The sequence below is a fragment of the Chiloscyllium plagiosum genome, unplaced genomic scaffold (genome assembly GCF_037043375.1).
Source record: "Chiloscyllium plagiosum isolate Xiang-an unplaced genomic scaffold, Cpla_swu_hap1 HiC_scaffold_28, whole genome shotgun sequence".
NCBI lineage: Eukaryota > Metazoa > Chordata > Chondrichthyes > Orectolobiformes > Hemiscylliidae > Chiloscyllium > Chiloscyllium plagiosum.
The window spans coordinates 5,215,267-5,239,337 of record NW_028270166.1 but is presented as its reverse complement, the minus strand read 5'-3'; the positions used below and the strand labels follow the sequence as shown (position 1 = coordinate 5,239,337).

The window sequence follows — 24,071 nt, the reverse complement described above, 5'->3', positions numbered from 1 at the left end:
CCAACTGAGCTAACCAGCTCCTGAAGCTGGATGATGGAGGTATTAGAACCACAAAATCCTGAGGCACCATGGGATGAGGGATATCAGCAGTAGCTGAGTTGAGGCAGGATATGTTTGGATAATGTTTAGAAAACAATTCCACACACAAAGCATGTTAGACATCTAAAACGTTCCCCCTCCCCACAAAATCTGTTGAGGCTGGGGAGAAGGGCGTAGTGCCAAATGAAAATTTCAAAAATTGAGTTTGATAAATCTTGATCAAGCAGGAATACAGGGGGTTACAGAAGCAAGGTGCATAAATTGATGGAATCATCAGTGGTTCATTGAGTGATAGGACAGGTTTGAGGAGCTCAGTGACTGTTCTGAATGACCATTTCTCAAACAACCATCTCAAAGAAACCTTCCACAATTCTGTTGATCTCCTCAGAAATGTCAGTTCAGGGTGAAGGCTGGGGGTTTCCAAGGCTAGCAGAAAAGAGCTGGGGAAAAAAAAACTAAAGGTGGCTGACCCTCAGAGCAGAGAGGATATAAATTGGCAGTGGCAGCTGTACAGGAAAAGAGAGAACATTTACATTAGAAGACGACAAATTGTTATAGCTCACAGTTCTGAGACAGGGAGAGGAATTGGAGCACTGAGCTCCTCAGGACACATACTGTTAATAACTGAAATTCAAAGAGAAGCTTCAGACTAATAGGTTTGGGCGTACCCAGATATCAGAGCTGGAGGGTGAATGAAGATGGGGTGTTCCTTTCTTCAAATAACTGGAATTCCAAATGAACAGGATAAGATGTGGACAAGAATCTCTTTCCTAATTTTTACTTTCTCTGTACTAATCCGCGATTCTGGTAGGTACTTTTAATCCTTTTATCAATTCAAAATTTTCAACCTAGATATTTATTAACAGAATACATATTTCTAAACATCATTTGAGTTATAGAGATTTTGTGGAATTAGTTGTGCAGAATTTGAGAAAATGTGCATTTTATGTTTTGCTGAGAAATATTCAAATGTGTTCATGCAAAATACGTTTTACAACTCAATGAAGACAGATCATTGTCTTTGCATCTAGGCACATCTTGGATATCTTGTTAAGGAAGGGATATTGAAGCTGCAAGAGAGTTTACACCACAGATTGACAAGAATAAGTCCAGGGATGAAGATTCAGCATTAAGGAGACTTGAAATATTTCCAGTATTAAGCTAGGATAAATCAAATGCAAGTTAATATATATATTGTGAAGTTTCAATGGAAAATATCAGATTTTCAAAGACTCTGGAACCAATGTTAAGAGAATGACTAATTGAGACCTTAGTGATTGGGGTCAGAGTTTACAGAAAGTGGAATTTGCACAGAGGTCTTTGTTTTGTGCTTTGGGATGCCTTGCTTCCCAGACGCGGTTAAAGGTGAAGACTTCTTTGTTTTAAAGCGAAGTTGGATAAATATCCGAGCAACAATGACGGATCTTGTCAGGAGAATAGGGCAGTGGGGCCAGTTTGAGAATATTTTACCAAGCAACAGCGACTATAACGGCCGTGTCTCCCTGTCTTTGAAAATTCCCTCGTTCAGTCGATTTAATTTTCTTACAAAAAGTGCAAGCTAATTGTACAAAAAACAAACCCTTCCTATTTCTCAATATATTAATTTGTTTAGTGAGTGAAAATCCCCAGAGCTGAGCAATAGCTTCCTTATTTGTTGAGTTTAAGATGGTTAGTTCAATGTGCAGTTTGGTTTGAGCGAAGGCTCTAGCTGAGTGGGGTAGATAGTGTGTCGATTTACCGCAGTCCTTCTGATCCTGCCACTGGACACACAGGGTTTGGCACTCGGAGCTCGTTGGTGAATTCCCTATGAGTGGATCCGAAGGATGTTAGCAGGCAGGTCTTGCTGTTTTTGAGGATGTTGAGATGGAGGTGGGCAGTGGCTAATTGAACAGGTTACTGTGGAGTGAGGGAGGGAGTGAAAGGGCGGAGGGACAGCAAGGATGGTGGGTTTTTGTATCAGTGAGGGAGCTGGGGGTGTGATTTGTAAGGACAGGGGGTCAAGCGAAGACTGTAAAGACGGTTCCAGTTATAATACACTTTATTGTATTCAACAGTCAAGAAGGTGAATGTTTTTTTTTGTTGTACATTCACGGACACGATGCCACTAGCCAGTCCAGTATTTATTGACCAGAAGTAAGTTAAGAGTCAATCACATTGCCCTGAAACTGGGGTCACATTGTAAACTAGCCTCGATAAAGACGGCGGATTTCCTTATGAGTAAGGCAGATGAGTTTTTCCTGACAATCAGCAGTTGTTTCATGGTCATCATTAGATTGTTAGTGCCAATTTTCTTTTTAATTAAATTCAGATTTCACCATGATAGGATTTGAACACAGGTCCTCAGAACATTGTCTGGGTCTTTAGATTAGTAGTAGACTAATAATACCAGTAAGGTATCACCTCCCCTCAGTGTCTGTGTGTGTATGCGAGAGAAAGAGTGTGTATGATTATGCATCTGTTTGTATGTGTAAGTGTGTGACAGAATTTGTATGTGAGTGTCTAGGTGTGTACATGTGAGTGTATTGGTTTATGTGGAGGGGGATGTGCATGTGTGAATTTGTGTATGTCTGTGTCAGTGAGTAAGAGAGTGTGTGTATGTGAGTGAGTTTGTGTGAGAGAGTGTGTGTGTGTGAGTGTACTTGTAAGGGTTAGTGTGTGACAATGTGAGGGTGTATGAGAGTGTGTGTGTGAAAAGGAGTGTGTGTTATGTGAAGGTTTGTACGTGTGAGGCGGTGTGTGTAAGGGTTTGTCTGTGAGCGAGAGTTTTTATTGAGTGTGTGTGTGAGCAAGAGTGTTTGAAGATAGAACATTACAGCACAGTACAGGCCCTTCAGCCCTCAATGGTTTCACAGGTTGGCACAACAATCTGAAGCCCATCTATCCTACACTATTCCATTAGCATCCGCATGTTTATCCAATGACCATTTAAATGCCCTTAAAGTTGGCGAGTCTACAACTGTTGCAGGCAGGGCAATCCACACCCTTACTACTCCCTGAGTAAAGAAACTACCTCTGACATCTGTCCTATATCTATCATCCCTCAACTTAAAGCTATGTCCCCTTGTGCTCGCCATCACCATCTGATGAAAAAGGCTCTCACTGTCCATCCTATCTAATCCTGTGATCATCTTGTAGTTTCCGTTAAGTAATCTCTCAACCCCTCTAATGAAAACAGCCTCAAGTCCCTCAGCCTTTCCCCATAAGACCTTCCCTCCAAACCAAGCAACATCTCGTAAATCTCCTCTGAACCCTTTCCAATGCTTCCACATTCTTCCTATAATGTGGTCACCAGAATTGTACACAATATTCCAAATGTTGCCTCACCAGAATTTTGTATAGCTGCAACATGACCTCATGGCTCCGAAACTCAATCCCTCTACCAATAAAAGCGAACACACCATACACTATCTTAACAACCCTATCAACTGGGTGGCAGCTTGCAGGAATCTATGTACATGGGATCTCTCTGCTCATCTACACTATCAAGAGTCTTACCATTAGCCCAGTACTCTGTATTCCTGTTACTCCTTCCAAAGTGAATCACCTCACACTTTTCTGCACTAAAGTCCATTTGCTACCACTCAGCCCAGCTCTGCAGTTTATTTACGTCCTTCTGTAACCTGCAACATCCTTCATCACTATCCTCAACTCTACCAACCTTAGTGCCATCTGCAAATTTATTAACCCATCCTACTATACCCTCATCCAGGTCATTTATAGAAATGACAAACAGCAATGGCCCCAAAACAAATCCTTGCAATACACCACTGATAACTGAACACCAGAATGAACACTTCCCATCAACCACCACCCTCTGTCTTCTTACAGCTAGCCAATTTCTGATCCAAACCACTAAATCACCCTCAATCCCATGCCTCCGCATTTTCTGCGATAGCCTACCGTGGGGAACCTTATCAAACGTTTTACTGAAATCTATATACACCACATCAACCGCTTTACCCTCATCCACCTGTTTGGTCACCTTCTCAAAGAACTCAATAAGGTTTGTGGGGCACGACCTAGCCTTCTCAAAACCGTGTTGACTATCTCTAAACAACTTATTCCTTTCTAGATTATTATAAATCCCATTCCTTATAATCCTTTCCAAAACTTTACCTACAACTGAAGTAAGGCCCACAGGTCAATAATTACCAGGGTTGCCTCTATTCCCCTTGACCAAGGGGACAGCATTTGCTCTCCTCCAGTCTTCTGACACTATTCCTGTAGACAATGATGACAGAAAGATCAAAGCTAAAGGCTCTACAATCTCCTCCATAGCTTACCAGAGAATCCTAGGATAAATCCCATCCAGCCCAGGGGACTTATCTATTTTCACATTTTCCAGAATTCCTTATGAACCTCAATCCCATCTAGTCTAATAGCCTGTATCTCAGCCTGTTTATGTGAGTGTGTGTGTGAGCATGTGTGTGATGATTTGTTTCAGACAGGTATACACTGCTGAGGTTGGGAATGTGGCAGCTTTGTCCCATATAGGTGCAGCGAGTTTGTTGGGAAAAGGCTTTATAACAAAACCCAAAGATACTGGAAATCTGAAATCAGTAAAGCAGAAAGCACTGGAGAAACTCAGCAGGTCTGGCAGCATCTGTGGAGAGATTATGAATAGGAAGGGTTTGGAGGGATATGGGCCGGGTGCTGGCAGGTGGGACTAGATTGAGTTGGGATATCTGGTCGGCATGGACAGGTTGGACCGAAGGGTCTGTTTCCATGCTGTACATCTCTATGACTCTAAGAAGCAAAGTTAACATTTCAAGTCAAGTATGATTTCTTCAGAATTGGGTCTTATGCAGAATCTATGCAGACAGACAGTGCTGTCCTCTGTACTGCCCCACTGATTACTGCCATTATGTGGTGATGGGAACCCTGTGGTTTTGCTGGTTGACTCAACTCATTCTTCGTCTGTTCTCCAGTCCTTGTAACAGGAAGAGAAGAGGTTTTACACATCTCCCCAACAGTTCCTGTTGTGAGTGTGGGTGCGGCGGTGGAATTGGTCTGTCACACTCAGTGCCCAAACAGCCAGCCCAACTGGGAGAAGACCATCGACTCTGCTCCTGGGAAAATTACCTCTTACCCATTGAAGACAGTTCTCCGAATCGACAAAGTGCTGGAGTCGTATGAGAATGACTACAAATGTACCACAAAGTGCAGAGGAAAGTTCTACTCCAAAGATGTTTACTTAGCAGTTTATTGTAAGTGCTAGAATGCTTGGTAAATTGCAGACTGCCAACATGTTAATCCCTAAGACAGAAATTAGTCTTAAAAGCAGAAACTGCTGGAGGGACTCAGTAAGCCCAGCAGCATCTGACGAGAGAAGGCAGAGTTAAAATATCAAGTCTGAACTGATGCCAAGTAGGAAAAGATGGTATCTAAGCTGAAGACAGTGGGAAGGGGTATGGGGAAGTGAACAGATAGATAGAGCTCAGAGAGAGAGAAAACGATAGGCAGACGGAAGGAATGGATAATGGTGAGCCAGGGAGAAAGAAAAGCTGTTCCTGGGACCATTACTGGGTGAAGGTGGGCTGGCTGTACTGAAAGGAGTCCCTGTGTTGATAGGGCCTGGGGGCTGAGGGGTGGGTAAAGGACATGGAAGGAGGTGCTTAGGCCCTAAAATATTGAACTGGAGATTGATTCCTGAAAGTATATTGGCGTAGCTTGTTACAGGTCCATCCATTGTGTGCCCCCCACTTTACGCCCCTACCCCAGCTGTTATATCCCCTAACCAAGGGAACAAGCAGGATGGAGCAGAGAGACAGACAGACAGATAGGAACTAAGTGAGGGTCAGAGAAGGGTAGAGAAGCAGAAGCAAAACACTGCAGATGCTGGAAATCTGAAATGAAAATAGAAAACACTCAGCAGCTCAGGCAGTGTCTGTGGAGAGAGAAACAGCATGAATGTTCCAATCAATGGCTTCCTATCATGACCAAAACTAAAAGAGAGGCAGAGAGAAACAAACATTGCAATGGATCTCAGGAACAGAGACAGAGAGAGAGAAAAAAAGGCAAAACCGCACAGCAATAGACAAAGAAATAGAAAACAGTCTCGACCCAACTGTTGTTAGGATACTGAATAGACTCACAAACTCTTAACATTCACCTGTACCTGCATTTTTGTTTTTGCTGCTATTTACCTATTATTTACTATTTATGCTACTTAACTCTGTGATCTGCCTGTATTGCTCGCAGGCCAAAGCTTTTCACTGAGCCTCGGTACACGTGACAATAAATTTAATTCAATTCAAAAAAGGATAAACAGAATGGTTTAATTCACTCCTGGGACATGGGCATCGCTGGCTGCGCCCAGCATTTATTGCCTGTCCCTAGTTGCCCCTTGAGAGGGTGGGGGTGAGCTGCCTTCTTGAATGGCTGCAGTCCATGTGCTGTAGGTTGACCCACAGTGCCCCTAAGGAGGGAATTCCATCCTTTTGACTCAGCAACACTGAAGAAACTGTGACATATTTCCAAGTTAGGATGGGAGTGGTTCAGAGGGGAACTTGCAGGAGGTGATATACCTGCTGGCCTTGACCTTCTAGATGGAAGTGATGGTGGGTTTGGAAGGTGCTGTCTGAGGAATTTTGGTGAATTTCTGCAGAGCATCTTGTACATAATACACATTGCTGCTACTGAGTGTCGGTGATGGAGGGAGTGGATGTTTGTAGATGTGGTGCCAGTCAGGTGGGCTGCTTTGCCCTGGATAGTGCCAAGCTTCTTGAGTGTTGTTGGAACTGCCCCCATCCAGGTAAGGGGAGAATATTCCATCCCACTCCTGACTTGTGCTTTGTAGATAGTGGACAGGCTTTGTGGAGTCAGAGTTTGGGGAGTTACTTGCTGCAGTATTCCTAGCGTCTAACCTGCTCCTGTAGCCACTGTGTTTATGTGGTGAGTCCAGTTGAGGTTTTGGTGAATGGTAACCCTCAGGATGTTGATAGTGGGGGATTCAGTGATAGTAATGCCATTGGATGACAAGGGCTGATGGTTAGTTTGGCTCTTGTTGGAGATGACCATTGCCTGGCATTTGTGTGGCTCGAATGTTATTTGCCACAAATGAACATGGAGTATTTCACTCTGTTTCAGATAAGTGGTATTGAGGAAGAGAGACACAAAGTAAGAGAGAGGGTGGAGTGGGCAGCAATTCTAATTAAGAGACAGGTTTGTGGATAAATCTAACGCACTGACACTTTAATACATCTGTCTTTTTTACAGCATTCCCACATAATCCCAGCGTAGAACTGACATCACCTAATCCAGTGGCTGGGCAAACAGTGACCCTCAGATGTTCTGGACAAAATCTTTACCCCTGCCACAAGGTCAAGGTTTATTGGTATCGGAGCCATGAGCTGCTCCCTGACCCTGAGGAGCCAGCAGTGACAATGAATGACCACCTGTGTAACACGGTCTCTCATCGAAACTACACAACAACCAGCAAGGACCGAGACCTCACCTTCACCTGTGAGATTCACCTGGGTCTAGCCACAGCTGGATTCCAAAGCAAGAACAGCTCAGTGGAGATCCACCTGAACAGTGAGTCTGTCCCAACTGCCCCTTCACTCGGGCCATTTTGAAATTGCAAAGGACTATAAATTATTCGTAATGTGCCCAACAGGGAAATAAGAAATTGATCTCACAATTAATTTGACAATGTTATATAGAGAGCTTAGAAAGATAACCTGAAAAGTTGAAATAGGAGCAAAGAACATTGGAACAGGAGTCAACCACCCAGTCCCTCGAGCCTTGGAACAGGAGTCAACCACCCAGTCCCTCGAGCCTTGGAACAGGAGTCAACCACCCAGTCCCTCGAGCCTGTTCCACTATTCACTATGATCATGGCTAATCATCTCAGTCAGTTCCCTGTTCCTGCTTTCTCCCCATATCCTTTGATCCCTTAAGAGCAATATAGAACTCCTTCTTGAAAGTATTCAATGAGTTGGCCTCAACCCCTTTCTGTGACAGACAATTCCCCAGACTTCCCACTCTCTGGGTAAAGAAATTCCTCCTCATCTCCATCCTAAACGGCCTATTCCATATCCTTAGACTGTGACCCCCTGATTCTGGACTCCCCAGTCACTGGGCACATCCTTCCCGTGTTTACACTGGTTAGTCCTGTGAGCATGTTCTAAGTTTCAAGTTTTAGGAATGGCAAGGGAGCAGTCACCTCATTAGGGGTTTACTACAGGCCCCCCAATAGCAGCAGGGAGATTGAAGAAAGCATAGCTCAGCAGATTTTGGAAAAGTGTGGATGTAGTAGGGTTGTTGTAATGGGTGACTTTAACTTTCCCAATAATGATTGAAACCTCCTTCGAGCAGAAGATTTGAATGGAGCTGTTTTTGTAAGGTGTATTCAGGAGGGTTTCCTAACTCAGTACATTGACAGGCCGACAAGGGGAGAGGCCATTCTAGACTTGGTGCTCGGAAACGAGCCGGGGCAAGTATCAGATCTTGTGGTGGGAGAGCATTTTGGTGATAGTGACCACAACTGCCTCACATTCTGCATAGCTATGGAGAAGGAGAGGATTAGGCAAAATAGGAGGATATTTAATTGGGGAAGAGGAAACTATGATGCGATTAGACATGAGTTAGGAAGCATGGATTGGGAGCAATTGTTCCATGGTAAAGGCACTATAGACATGTGGAGACTGTTTAAGGAACAGTTGTTGCGAGTGATGAATAAATATGTCCCTCTGAGACAGGCAAGAAGGGGTAAGATAAAGGAACCTTGGATGACGAGAGCGGTGGAGCTTCTAGTCAAAAGGAAGAAGGTAGCTTACATAAGGTGGAGGGAGCTAGGGTCAAGCTCAGCTCTAGAGGATTACAGGTAGGAAGGAAGGAGCTCAAAAATGGTCTGAGGAGAGCCAGGAGGGGGCACGAGAAAGGCTTGGCAGAACGGATTAGGGAGAACACAAAGGCATTTTACACTTACGTGAGGAATAAGAGAATGGTCAAAAAAAGAGTAGGCCCGATCAGGGACAGCATCGGGAACTTGTGTGTGGAGTCTGAGGAGGTAGGGGAAGCCCTAAATGAGTTTTTTGCTTCGGTCTTTACGAAAGAAACGAACTTTGTAGTGAATAAAACCTTTGAAGACAGCTGTGCATGCTGGAATGGATAGAGATAGAGGAAGCTGATGTGCTGAAAATTTTGTCAAACATTAAGATTGACAAGTCGCCAGGCCCAGACCAGATTTGTCCTTGGCTGCTTTGGGAAGCAAGAAATGCAATTGCTTCACCACTTGCGAAGATCTTTGCATCCTCGCTCTCCACTGGAGTCGTACCTGAGGACTGGAGAGAGGCAAATGTAATTCCTCTCTTCAAGAAAGGAAATAGGGAAATCCCCAGCAATTACAGACCAGTCAGTCTCACGTCTGTCGTCTGCAAGGTATTAGAAAGGATTCTGAGGGATAGGATTTATGACCATCTGGAAGAGCATGGCTTGATTAAATGCAGTCAACACGGCTTTGTGAGGGGCAGGTCATGCCTCACAAACCTTATCGAGTTCTTTGAGGATGTGACTAGAAACGTTGATGAGGGTTGAGCTGTGGATGTGGTGTACATGGACTTCACCAAGGCATTTGATAAGGTTCCCCATTGTAGGCTCATTCAGAAGGTCAGGAGGAATGGGATACAGGGGAACATAGCTGTCTGGATACAGAATTGGCTGGCCAACAGAAGACAGCGAGTGGTAGTAGAAGGAAAATATTCTGCCTGGAAGTCAGTGATGAGTGGTGTTCCACAGGGCTCTGTCCTTGGGCCTCTACTGTTTGTAATTTTTATTAATGACTTAGATGAAGGGATTGAAGGATGGGTCAGCAGGTTTGCAGACGACACAAAGGTTGGAGGTGTCATTAGCAGTATAGTGGGCTGTTGTAGGCTGCAGTGGGACATTGACAGGATGCAGAGATGGGCTGAGAGGTGGTAGATGGAGTTCAACCTGGATAAATGCGAGGTGTTGCGTTTTGGAACGTCGAATTTGAAAGCTGAGTACAGGATTAAGGATAGGATTCTTGGCAGTGTGGAGGAACAGAGGGATCTTGGTGTGCAGGTACATAGATCCCTTAAAATGGCCACCCAAGTGGACAGGGTTGTTAAGAAAGCATATGGTGTTTTGGTTTTCATTAACAGGGGGATTGAGTTTAAGAGTCATGAGGTCTGGTTGCAGCTCTATAAAACTTTGGTTAGACCGCACTTGGAATACTGCATCCAGTTCTGGTCGCCCTATTATAGGAAAGATGTGGATGCTTTGGAGAGGGTTCAGAGGAGGTTTACCAGGATGCTGCCTGGACTGGAGGGCTTATCTTATGAAGAGAGGTTGACTGAACTCTGACATCTTTCATTAGAGAAAAGGAGGAGGAGGAGAGAGGACCTAATTGAGGTATACAAGATAATGAGAGGCATAGATAGAGTCGATAGCCAGAGACTATTTCCCAGGGCAGAAATGGCTAACACGAGGGGTCATAGTTTTAAGCTGATTGTAGGAAAGTATAGAGGGGATCTCAGAGGCGAGTTCTTTACACAGAGAGTTGTGAGAGCATGGAATGCGTTGCCAGCAGCAGTTGTGGAGGCAGGGTCATTGGGGACATTTAAGAGACTGCTGGACGTGCATATGGTCACAGAAATTTGAGGGTGCATACATGAGGATCAGTGGTCGGCACAACATCGTGGGCTGAAGGGTCTATTCTATTCTGTACTGTTCTATGTTCCATGTTCCAGGTTCTATGAAACATTTTGCCCCAAAACCTTCATTCTTGTAAACTCCACTGCCTACCATCCTAACTGATCTTTAGCCATCCCAGGAATCCCTCTGGTGGTGGAGGTGATGAAATGGGAGGTGGATTGTCTAGACCTCAGTCCAGGAACAATGGGCTGAGTGGTCTGCTTCATGCCATTTGAAAATTTAATCATAGGTCCAGGTTTTTAAGATGATTCAGTAAAGGATTTGCTAAAGGAAGGATAGTCCAGAGGAGAATACAGAGGAATACATGATGTGTTCATGTCTTTGGAAATGTGGGAAATGTTTGTTGCTGAAACATTGAAACTGAGACCCTCTTTAAAAGGGGTCCCTTTATAATGAGACAATTCTATTAATCGGGAATCCCTGTTGTGAAAATTGTTCTTTACAAAGTATCCCTCAGAGTGAGACTCCCTCTTTAAAAGGGGCCAGATTGCTGAAGGATCCCTGATAGAGTGAGGACATTGAAGGTGCAGTTTATGAGACTCCCTCCCTTTTCCACGGCCTGCTACTACATATCTCTTCACATTGAGCTACTCTGTAAGCTCTTCTTATTTCTCTTTAATTATTTTAAAACTGCATCTCTCTGTTGAAATTGTCTCTGTGTTAAATACAGCTGGACTTTACGATGTCTGGATTGAGCCAGTCCAGACGGTGGAACATGCTGGGAGACCTCTGTCTCTGTCCTGTGGTGCGGGAAGTAGCAATGTCCTTACAATCACCTGGAGGAAAGCGGACTCAGGGAGCATGGCCCCTTCCCACTGGAACATCAGCCAGGGAACCAGATATTCAACACTCTACACGGAAAAGCTGGAGGCTGGAGACAGAGGAGTTTATATCTGTGAAATCAGTGATGGTGAAAGCCACACCCAACGTCAGAGCTCAGTAGAAGTTTGGTGTGAGTGCTTCTAACCTTCCATAAAACACTGTGCGGGCCATTTGGCCCATCATGTCTATGCTGGAGCTGCTCAATTAGTCCCTTTGCCATGTTCTTTCCTATCACTCCTGCGAAGGTGATCACCTTCAACTATTTCCTCCAATTAGTTTTGTACGTTTCTGTTGCAAACCATTTCTAAGGTAATGATCCTAATCATTAGAAAGAGAGAGATGTAATGGTTGGGGGTTTAACCCATTGGTCACCTCACCTCAGGCGAGGGAGAGGTAGGAACCTTCATGGTAAACTCAGCTGGAGTGGGAACTGAACCCACGCTGTTGGTGTCAATCTGGGGTATTGTGTACCAGCCCTCCAGCCAATCCCACCCTCCCCCAATTCAATATTGGTCCCTATAGCACTCTTTGAAAGGGCGTTACATTGCACATATGGTATTAGTCATTACCTTTCACTGGGAAACAAGGATTTTCCTGAAAAGGAGAGAACACTGGGGGATAGGAGAAGGGAATTGGAATGAGACAAACATGACCTGTCACACAGTGGAGATATTTCCCTGGCAGATGGGCGGCACGGTGGCACAGTGGTTAGCACTGCTGCTTCACAGCGCCAGAGACCCGGGTTCAATTCCCGCCTCGGGTGACTGATTGGGTGGAGTTTGCACATTCTCCCTGTGTCTGTGTGGGTGTCCAAAGATGTGCAGGTCAGGTGAATTGGCCATGCTAAATTGCCCATAGTGTTAGGGGAATGGGTCTGGGTGGGTTGCGCTTCGGCGGGTCAGTGTGGACTTGTTGGGCCGAAGGGCCTGTTTCCACACTGTAAGTAATCTAATCTAAGATTCCGGGGATAAGAGATTTCCATTTGCAGCTAGGCCTGTTTACTGACTGCTTTCAAGCACTTCCCTCAAGTTGCCAACTCGGCTTCAGATATCATGGTCAGATCTCCCAAAACCAACTGCCTCACCCAGTGTGAAATATTATGTTAGGATTCTTTTTATCAACTTACTCACAAGCACTCCATGTTTAGTATACCGCATTTCCATTCACTCATTCATAAAACCATATTTTTGTAGTACGTTTTACTCTTACAGGATAAACTAAATGAAACATCCCTGCCAACTTATTGCTGTTTCTTTACACCTTTCAATTCTATCAGCCCCATGCTGCAGGCAGTGTTTAGACCTGTCTTTGAATCAAAGGCCACCTCTGAGTAAGTGTTAATACTGTCACCTACTCAGAACAATGCTGACCCCATCATCGTGTCTCCATAACTCACTCAAAACTATGGAAAGATTAACCTTCTCTCGAGATCTGATTAGGTTGCAGAACATCAAACATTTTCCTCCACTAGTATGTACCTTTAAATACATATTAAATAGGGCCACTACCCCCTTTAAAAAGTTTACAATCAAAACAGAGCTTCCGTGAAACTGCATGCAGGAATTTGTAAGAACTGTCAAAACCAGCAATAGTCAATAAGGTCTCGTGACCCAGCTGTGGGAGATCAGTTTAAAACCCTCTATACTTTTATTTGGTACATGTACAATTTCTCACTTATTTACATCATATAGGTCTAGAATTTTTATAAATATTACTAACTTTAAAGACAAAAGGACGAACGCTTCTTAATTACGCAAGCTCAGACTGGGTAGACATTCCAAACCCATCAGGCGTAACAACCAGTATTTAGAAAGTGTTTAAACTATCTCCTGCTTCCCCAGGACAGATGTCATGTAAACTTGTGTACAATAGGTGACACCATGGTGATAAATCTTAATGTATGTAAAAACTATATATAAAAGAGGCCACTGTGAAACTGTACTTTGGATTCCATTGCTGCCTCACACTGTGCCAGAAAGGGGGCTATTTTCACCACTCACCCACCTGGGTCATTATTGAACACAATTCCACACCCAGTCAGATAGCGCTTCCCACTAACCCATCCAAGATAGTTTTAAAACTATTTTCCTACATTGAAACAGCGACTACACATCGAAAGTACTTAATTGTTTGTGAAGTGCTTGGGGAACTCCCATCAGCATGCAAGGTGCTATACAAATGTAAATTCTAGGAGAAAGTGAGGACTGCAGATGCTGGAGATCAGAGCTGAAAAATGTGTTGCTGGAAAAGCACAGCATCCAAGGAGCAGGAGAATTGACGTTTCGGGCATAAATGTAAATTCTAAGTTTCTTCAACAAAAAGACAGTCTCTTCCAGTCTTTTAAAGATTAATCTTCAAATCCTGGAGAGTTGGCAGCTCCAAGTCCATACAGTGACTGAAGATTCATGTTCCCAGTTGGTTATTAAACGAGAAGCAGAATCGGGAGACAGTGTGGGTCAGTGAGTCCACCAGGGCCTAAGGGTGAGACAGAGTTACTGTGAGGTGAGTATACAGGGCCAGAAAGTGGGATTGGATCAGAACCAAAGGATCAATACAGCATAGAATGAGGCCATTCAGCCCATTATGTCAATGCCAGATCTCCAAGTGAACACCATTCTCCCACCTTCTTCCCATAATCCCACCCCATCTTTCTTTCCAGTTAACTGTCTAATTCCTTCCTGAATATCTGTGTCAATGTGTATGATGTGATGACTCTATAAGGGAAGAGGCCATGGAAGGATTGGAACAGGAGGATGTTGGACTGGGTGACCGTGTGGGTCAGTGAGTGCACCGGGGGGGCTGGGGGCGAGAGGGAGTTACTGTGAGGGGAGGATACGGGGCCGGCAGTTTTTGGAGGAGCTGATGTGTGTTCCCCGATTTTCAGATGGACCTCGGGATGTCTCCATCGAGGGAGGGGGCAGTGCCAGGGAGAGCGAGACGCTGGTGTTAACCTGCCAGGGAGATGCCAACCCCGAAGCCAACATCACGTGGGGGAGGAGAGAGGCCGGGGGTGAGCAGCTGCGGTGGAACATCTCCGAGTCCCGGGGAAAGTCGGAGCTGAGAATCGATTCCCTGAGGCGTGATGACCACGGGCTTTACGAGTGTGTGGTGGAGAATCCACTGGGGACAGTGAGGCTGGAGGCTCGCCTCAATGTGGAATGTGAGTACATTCACTCCCAGGTTAGAAAGAGAGGCTTCATCATTCCAGGGCCCAGAGAGAGAGAGGACAGCACACAGCTCGGGGGCACACACTGTCCTCAGGAAGAGCCTGGAGAGAATCAAATCAGCGCACAATCTGGTGTACTGTCAGCAATTTGGTCCCTTATTTAAGAAAAGAGTTTATTTCATTGGAGGCAGTTCAGAGAAAATTCACTGGGATGATCCCTGGGATGGAGGGATTGCATTATGAGCAAAGGCTAAACAGGTTGGGACTCGCCTCACTGGAGTTTAGATAAATGAGAGGTGATCTCATTGAAATCTATCAGATTCTTAAGGGGATTGACAGGGTCAATGCTGAGAGGATGTTCCCCTCATGGGAGAATCTAGGTTCATAGGGCACAGGCTCAGACTGATTTCAGACTGAGATAAGGAGGAATTTCTTCTCTGAGGTTTGTGAGTCTTTGGAACTCCTTGCCATGGAGAGCTATGGGGGCAGAGTCCTTGTGTAGATTTAAGATAGATTCTTAATGAGTTGGAGAATCCAGGGTTACAGGGAAAGAGCAGGAAAGTAGACGTGAGGAATGTCAGATCACCGGGATGCTTTTAAATAGGGGAGCAGGCTCGAGGGGCCAAATGGCCTCCTCCTGTTTCTATTCCTTATGGTCTGACAGAAGGAGACCCATAGTGTCTGGTCTGACTCTTTGAAAGAGCTCGCTAGTTAGTGTCTCACTTTCAGCTCATAGAATCCCTATGCTGGAAACAGACCATTCGGCCCAACCAGTCAATGGCCAAGGAGTGGCAGATGGAGTTTAATTTATATCAAGGTGAGGTGTTGCATTTTGGAAAGGCAAATCAGGGCAGGACTTATACACTTAATGGCAAGGTTCTGGGGAGTATTGCTGAACAAGAGTGCAGGTGCATAGTTCCTTGAAAGTGGAGTCACAGGTAGATAGGATAGTGAAGAAGGTGTTTGGTATGCTTTCCTTTATTGGTCAGAGTATTGAGTACAGGAGTTGGGAGGTCATGTTGTGGCTGTACAGGACATTGGTTAGACCACTGTTGGAATATTGTGTGCAATTCTGGTCTCCTTCCTATCGGAAAGATGTTGTAAAGCTTGAAATGGTTCAGAAAAGATTTACAAGGATGTTGCCAGGGTTGGAGGGTTTGAGCTATAGGGAGAGGCTGAACAGGCTGGGGCTGTTTTCCCTGGAGCATTGGAGGCTGAGGGGTGACCTTACAGGGGTTTTTAAAATCATGAGGGGCATGGATAGGATAGATACACAAGGTTTTTTCCCTGGGGTCGGGGAGTCCAGAACTAGAGGGCATAGGTTTAGGGTGAGAGGGGAAAGATATAAAAGAGACCTAAGCGGCAACTTTTTCACACAGAGGGTGGTATGTGTATGGAATGAGCTGCCAGAGGAAGTGGTGGAGGCTGGTACAATTGTAGCATTTAAAACGCATCTGGAAGGGTATATGAATAGGAAAGATTTAGAGGGATATGGGCCAAGTGTGGAAAATGTGTCTAGATTAATTTAGGATATCTGGTCATCACGGATGAGTTGGACCGAAGGGTCAGTTTCTGCGCTGTACATCTCTATGACTCTAAATCCACACCAACTCTCCTAAGAGCATCCCACCAGATTCAGCACCCTACCCTATCCCTGTAACCCTGCATTTAGAGATTAGATTAGATTCCCTACAGTATGAAAACATGCCATTTAGCCCAACAAGTCCAAACTGACCCTCCAAAAAGAGTAACCCACCCAGACCCATTCACCTATCCAATTAACATAGCTGATCCACCTAACCTACACATCCCTCAACATTACAGGTAATTTAGCATGGCCAATCCACCCTAACCTACACATCCCTGGACATTATGGGTAATTTAGCACGGCCAATCCACCCTAACCCTGGACTGTGGGATGAAATCAGAGAACTCAGAGGAAACCTACACAGACTCGGGGAGAATGTGCAAACTCCATACAGAGAGTTGCCCGAGGGTGGAATTGAACCCAGATCCCTGGTGGTGTGAGGGAACAGATGCTAACCACTGAGCCACGGCACTGCCTCATGAAACTCTTGCCTCAAAATTCCTTTTGAAAATTATGATTGAATCTGCTGCCAGCCACCTTTTAGGCAGTCTGTTCCCGACTGCAACAATTCGCTGCATAAAAGCAGTCTCCCCATCTCCCATTCTGGTTCCTTTCCTGATCCCCCTGGAATGGTGTCCCTTGGATATCAACCCTCATGGCTCTGGAGGGTTTCCTCATTATTTACTCAGTTTTAACCCAGGATCATGAATGTCTCCTTTACCTTCTTCACTGATGAACTTGCAGAGCAATCCCAGCATTTCTTGTTTCGAACAGTAGATGGGGCTGTTCTTCACTAGATGCTAATGGCTGAACGAGCAGAAGCTTCCGGAAGCTCAGACAACAGCATCAGGGCATGGAGTGGATGTCCTGGAGTGGGGGAGGAGTGGATCTAGAGTAAGTGAGGATGTGCTGAGGATTTCATAGAATCATGGAATCCCTACTGCGAGGAGGAATTTCTTCTCTCGTGAGTCTTTGGAACCCCTTGCCCAGAGAGCTGTGGGGGCAGAGTCCTTGTGTAAGGCTGAGATCGATTCTTGATCAGTCAGGGATAGAGGGTTACGGGGAAAAGGCAGGAAAGTGGGTGTGAGGAACGTCAGATCAGCCATGATCCTATTGAATGGTAGAACGAGCCCAAGGGGCTGAATGGCCTCCTCCTGTTCCTATTCCATGTGGTCTTCAGGAAGGAGGCCATTCAGCCCATAATACCCATTCTGGCTCTTTGAAAGAGCTATCCAGTTAGTGTCTCACCTATTGTTAAAGTTCACTTCAGAATGTAACTTTAAGAAAGTTCTGGGATTTTTGTATGAAAGAACTAAAACCAACATGCCCATTCTAAAAGATGAGAGACTTAACAAAAAATCCAGGTGTTTTTCAATATATAATTTCAGTTACGTCGCACTGTAAACGTTTGCTATAAATTCTGTGTCCTATGATCTAATGCTCCACAATCACCTGATGAAGGAGCAGCGCTCTGAAAGATGGTGTTTCCAAATAAACCTGTTGGACTATAACCTGGTGTTGTTTGATTTTTAACTTTGTCCACCCCAGTCCAACACTGGCATCTCCAAATCAAGATTAAACCTTGCCCGTCTCCAAGTGAAGGTTAATTCTGTCCCTCAGACTTACTGGCCTGTAGTTTCCTGGTTTGTTCCTACCACCTGTTTTGAATAATGTTCTTACATTAGCTGTCCTCCAGTCTTCTGGCACACCTCCTGTGATGGGGAGGTGCCGTTGGTGTCGGACTGGGATGGACAAAGTTAAAAATCACACAACACCAGGTTGTAGTCCAACAGATTTATTTGGAAGCACTAGCTTTTGGAATGCCACTCCTTCATCAGATAGCTCTGGAACAGAATCATAAGACACAAAATTTATAGCAAAAGATTGCAGTGTCATGCAACTGTAACGATTTATTAAACAAACCGAGATTGCTGTTAAGTTTTTCATCTTTTAGAATGGGTTGCAGGTTTCGGTTCATTAATATGTAAATCCCAGAACTTCTTTTAAGTCACATTCTTGAGATAACTTAAGGTTTTATAAACAAAAAGGTGCCTACTCAGCTCAAACAATGTATTAAAGGTGTGAGGTTAGAGTCTGTCTGTATATTAATCTTGAGTCAGACTGGTTCTGTTTCCAAAGTAGGAGATTATAAAATGTCACATGGATTGACTGCCTGTAGTTTGTGTGCTTTTTGAGCAAAATAGAATGTATCTCCAAATACAATTCTGCAAATGCAAATTCACCTCATAGACTTATAGGTGTGTGTGTGTGCATAAGAGAGAGAGAAAGAGAGAGTGCGTGCATGTGAGTATGACTGCACGTGAGAGAGTGTATGTTTGCACGTGTGCGTGCTTGGTAGTGTGTGTGTGAGAGAGATGGAGTATACGCCTGTGAGAGAGTGTGTGTGAGGGTGAGAGTGTGGGCTGTGTGTGTATGAGTGAGAGTATGTAAGTGTGTGTGTGTGAGAGAGAGAGAGAGTGTATAGTGTAGTGGGGTCACCTTTACTGTGACATGAACCCAAGTCCCCGGTTGAGGCCATCCCCATGGGTACCAAACTTGGCTATCAGCCTCTGCTCGGCCACTCTGCGTTGTTGTATATCTTAAAGTCTGCCTTGGAGGATGGTCACCTGAAGATCCGAGGCTGAATGTCCCTGACTGCTGTGTCCCTCACCTCTTGTGGCCAGAGTGAAATGGACAATTAATGTAGGGCCCCCTGCAATCTCCTCCCATCTCATCTGGGCCTGGTGATTTCTCCATTCTCCAACCTGCTCAAACAGCTAATCACTCCTTCCTCTCAATTCAACTAATTCCTTCAAGTATATCAGTCATGGAAAGGCTGAGGTTGGTCTCTTTGGAGCAGGAGATTTATCTGGGGTATATGAAATTATAATCTACCTGGTGGAGGTGGTGAAATGTAAGGGGTCACCCAATTACGAAAGAAATGGGGAGGATTGTTATTCTCTGAGGGGAGTGAATCTGTGCAATTCTTTACCAGAGAAGGCAGTTGAGGTTGTGTCATTAAGTATATTCAAGGCTGAGATAAACAGATTTTTAATCAGTAAGGGGGGAATTGAGGGTTATAGATAAAAGGCAGGAATGCGGAGTTGAGGATTATCAGATCAGGAATGATCTCATTGAATGGTGGAGAAGACTGGATGGGCTGAATGGCCTACTTCACACACATTATGAAGGCGCTGATTTCTGGGGAACTCACTGGCTGAAAGGTTGCTCAATGTAGAAATCCCTCATCAGTACTTAAACAAATCACAGAATCCCTCCAGTATGGAAATGGGCCAGTGGACGTTTGCCCGAAACGTCGATTTTCCTGCTCCTCGGATGCTGCCTGAACTGCTGTACTCTTCCAGCACCACTAATCCAGAATCTGGTTTCCAGCATCTGCAGTCATTGTTTTGACTGAAATGGGCCAGTCAGCCCATTGAGTCAACACTAAGCCTCCAAACCCACTCCCCTCCCCTATCCCTGTACCCTACAGCCAATCCACCCTATCATGCCCATTTTTGGACTGTGGGAGGAAACCCGGGGGGGGGGGGGGGTACAAATTCCTCACAGACAGTTGCCCGAGGCTGGGATCGAACCTAGGTCCCTGGGGCTGTGAGGCAGCACTGCTAACTGCTGAGCCACCGGGCCTGCATAGCTGTATCTGCACCCAAAGCCCTGTAACCATCAGCACCAAGCACAGGAAAGTGGGATTAGATTGGAATCAAACAATTGATTCGGTGTAGAATGAGGCCACTTGGCCCATTCATGTCAATGCCAGATCTCCAAGTAAACACCATTCTCCCACCTTCTTCCCATAACCCCACCCCATCTTTCTTTCCAGTTAACTGTCTAATTCCTTCCTGAATATCTGTGTCAATGTGTATGATGTGATGACTCTATAAGGGGAGAGGCCATGGAAGGATTGGAACAGGAGGATGCTGGACTGGGTGACCGTGTGGGTCAGTGAGTGCATCAGGGGGGCTGGGGGTGAGAGAGAGTTACTGTGAGGGGAGGATACGGGGCCGGCAGTTTTTGGAGGAGCTGACGTGTGTTCCCCGATTTTCAGACGGACCTCGGGATGTCTCCATCGAGGGAGGGGGCAGTGCCAGGGAGAGCGAGACGCTGGTGTTAACCTGCCAGGGAGATGCCAACCCCGAAGCCAACATCACGTGGGGGAGGAGAGAGGCCGGGGGTGAGCAGCTGCGGTGGAACATCTCCGAGTCCCGGGGAAAGTCGGAGCTGAGAATCGATTCCCTGAGGCGTGATGACCACGGGCTTTACGAGTGTGTGGTGGAGAATCCACTGGGGACAGTGAGGCTGGAGGCTCGCCTCAATGTGGAATGTGAGTACATTCACTCCCAGGTTAGAAAGAGAGGCTTCATCATTCCAGGGCCCAGAGAGAGAGAGGACAGCACACAGCTCGGGGGCACACACTGTCCTCAGGAAGAGCCTGGAGAGAATCAAATCTGTGCACGAGGAAGCTGTTCAGCCCATCTTGCCTGTTCTGGCTCCTTCAAAAGAGCAAAACCATTCGTCCCACTCCCTCTGCTCTTCCCCAGAACCCTTAAAAGTTCCTTCTCTTTTTGAGTGTTTGTACAATTTGTTTTTGCATATTATTCTGGTGAGATGTAGAAACAGAGACAATAGGAGCAGGTGTGGCCTTTCAGCCCTTATCGCTTTACTTTTCTACGCAGTCTCTAAAGGTCATGCATAACCTCTTTCACTTTGTTTTTGTTTTTTTCACAAATACCTTCTTCATAAACAAATCTTTATGGTCACAAGCACAGTTGGGTTCTATGCAGTAGCATATCAAGGAAATGAACATTGGAGTTTGACTCTATCCAAACAAACCAAAGGTATCTCTCCCTTGAACCAGACTATACTGACCTGTACTGGGGGCATCAAGAGGGTCTTATAACTGAACGGACCCCCATTTAACTTTTTCAACTTTGTTTCTTTTACTACTTGTACCTAAGAAGGCACAGTGTGTGGCAACATTATACACTTTTCACTGTACCCCTGTGCTCCTGTACCCCTGTGTGCCTGTGCTCCTGTATCCCTGTGCTCCTGTACCCCCGTGCTCCTGTAGCCCTGTGCGCCTGTGCTCCTGTATCCCTTTTCGCCTGTATCCCTGTACCACTGTGCGCCTGTACCCCTGTGCGCCTGTACCCCTGTTCGCCTGTACCCCTGTGCTCCTGTACCCCTGTGCTCCTGTATCCCTGTACCCCTGTGCTCCTGTATCCCTGTACGCGTGTATCCCTGTGCGCCTGTGCTCCTGTACCCCTGTGCACCTGTATCCCTGTACCCCTGTGCTCCTGTATCCCTCTACTCCTGTGCGCCTGTGCTCCTGTATCCCTGTGCTCCTGTACACCTGTATGCCTGTTCTCCTGTATCCCTGTACGCCTGTATTCCTGTAGACCTGTACCCCTGTGCTTGAGTATACATGAGAATAAAAGCTAAATCTGAATCAATACGACCATGGCTGATCCATGAGCCTGGGTGAAGTGAAGCTGCAGACTCAGGTTTTGTTTATTGTTTCCAAATTGTCTCTTTCAAGACAGCCAATAATAATCCGAGGGTGGATGAGATCTTGTGTAATAAAGTCAGCTTGTTTCACAGAGACTTTTCAGGTTAACAAAGTGGTTAATGATAAATGGATATGCAGGCAGGATTTTAGAACCCTTCCTCACCAAGGAGAGATGCAAGTTTATTGGGAAGATGCAGAAATGTGGTGTTGTGGTTAAAATCCAATCAGCCATGATCTTATTGAATGGGCGAGCAGGATCAAAGGGCTGAGAGGTGGCACGGTGGCTCAGTGGTTAGCACTGCTGCCTCACAGCACCATCTCTCAGTTTGGATTCCCGCCTCAGGCGACTGTCTGTGTGGAGTTTGGACATTCTCCCCGTGTCTGCGTGGGTTTCCTCCGGGTGCTCCAGTTTCCTCCCACAGTCCAAAAATGTGCAGGTCAGGTGAATTGGCCATGCTAAATTGCCCGTAGTGTTCAGGGATGTGTAGATTAGGTGCATCATTTAGGGGAAGTGCAGTGCAATAGGGGAATGGGTTGGTGTGAACTTGGGCCAAGTGGCCTGTTTCCACACTGTAGGGGTTATATGATACTCTTGTTTGTTGGTGAGCCTGTGGCAAAGGGGCAGACAGAGAGTGGGAGAACATTTACAATTTTAAACACTTGGGGAAACAATGCATTTACGTAAACGATTATATTGCACGGTGGCTCAGTGATTATCACTACGGCCTGACAGTGCCAGGGACCCGGGTTCAATTCCAGCCTCATTGTGGAGTTTGCACATTCTCCCCATGTCTGCGTGGGTTTCCTCCCGCAGTCTAAAGATGTGCAGGTCAGGTGGATTAGCTGTGGGAAATGTAAAATAAGGGGTTAGGTCTGAGTGGGCTGCCATTCAAAGGGTCAGTGTGGACTTGATGGGCCAAATGCCCTCTTTCTGCCCTGTAGGGATTCTATGAATACACTGGATCTCAATGTCAGTAGGGGTTACAGAGAGAAGAAAGAACAGAGAGAGAGAGAGAGATCAGGAAAGTTCCCTCAAGAGCTGACCACATAAGAGAAAAAGTAAAAAGTGGAAGGAGAGAACTTGCATTTTGATAGCACCCATTACAACCTTAGGCCACCCCAAATTGTTTTGCAGTCAACACAATCCTTCAAAAAGTGTGGTTTGCTCATGTAATCGCTGGAGGTAACAGATTGATTGTTAAAATGCACTTCAGATTCAGAAATACAGTGGAAATTTGAAATAAAGATTGGAAAAGCTTCGCAGTCAGACAGTACCTGTAGACAGGGAAATACAGTTAATGGTTCAGGTGAATGGCCACTCACCAGAACTCCTTTGGTGAGTGAGATGTGAAGAGTTTCTCCAGTTACACTTTGGCATTTGGTAAATTAATTCTTTCTGTTTTGTAGTTCCAGTGAAGCCTGACCTGGAAGATGTCATTCTCGGTCTTTGTGTCCCTCTGGTGAGCTTGCTGGGGATTGGAGTTCTGATTTATTTAATTCGCAAACGGCTCTTCAAAGACCTCACACAAGGGAAACCTTCAATGTCAGAGGACAGGTCTTCAAAAGTCCCACCCAGTGCCCCCACACAGTCAACTCCTTGCTGAAGTGTTTGCACTGTGGCCCCTGGTGTTCAGGGTGGTGGCCATGGGTTAGACAACTTTGGTGAAAATAATTCACTTCAATCACAATATGCTGAAAAATTATCATTGAGCCATTGAAATACCACGCTGAAACATTCGAAAGGACAAGTGTGTTGTAAAGGTTCTAACTTCTGCAGCGGCGCTATTTCAGTGATGTACGCTGGCTCCCAGTCCATCGTGATGTTAATGTTAAAAACCTGCATCTTTGTTTTTCAATTGTTGCATGGCCTATCCCTTTTCTGAAACTATTTTCTGTTTTATTACCCTCTGAGATTCTAACCCCCAAACCCCTTCCCTATCCTGGCCTCATGCATATTCCTGGTTTTAATTGCTGCAATCCTGGTGCTGTGCATTGAGCTGTTAAACTATTAGGTCTGGAATTCCATCCCTTAACCTTTCACCTCTCTCCCTCTCCGTCTCCCTCTCTATCTCTCTCTTTTCCTTTAAGATGCTCCAGAATACCTCAGTCATTGACTGAGCTCCTGGTCACCTGTCCTAATATCACCTGACGTGGCTCAATGTGTTGTATAATGCTCCCCGTGAAACATCTTGGGATGGTTTGCTGCATTAAAGGCGCTATATAAATGCAAAGTGTGGTTGTTGAAATAA

At 45.4% G+C, this 24,071-nt stretch overlaps 1 protein-coding gene across 2 annotated transcripts; it reads left to right on the top strand.

Annotated features, from left to right (window-relative positions):
• Positions 1-619: 619 nt before the first annotated feature.
• LOC122565117 (vascular cell adhesion protein 1-like) lies at positions 620-24,053 on the top strand. 2 transcript variants are annotated; one of them, XM_043720748.2, is made up of 7 exons: positions 620-846; positions 4,968-5,246; positions 7,258-7,575; positions 11,390-11,671; positions 14,426-14,701; positions 20,362-20,637; positions 23,230-24,053. In XM_043720748.2, exons 1-7 carry the CDS (start codon positions 732-734, stop codon positions 23,424-23,426), a joined length of 1,743 nt encoding a protein of 580 aa, XP_043576683.2. In that variant the 5' UTR covers positions 620-731; the 3' UTR covers positions 23,427-24,053. The 2 variants fall into 2 exon arrangements, with proteins under 2 accessions (XP_043576683.2, XP_043576684.2); XM_043720749.2 differs by lacking the exon at positions 14,426-14,701.
• Positions 24,054-24,071: the final 18 nt, after the last annotated feature.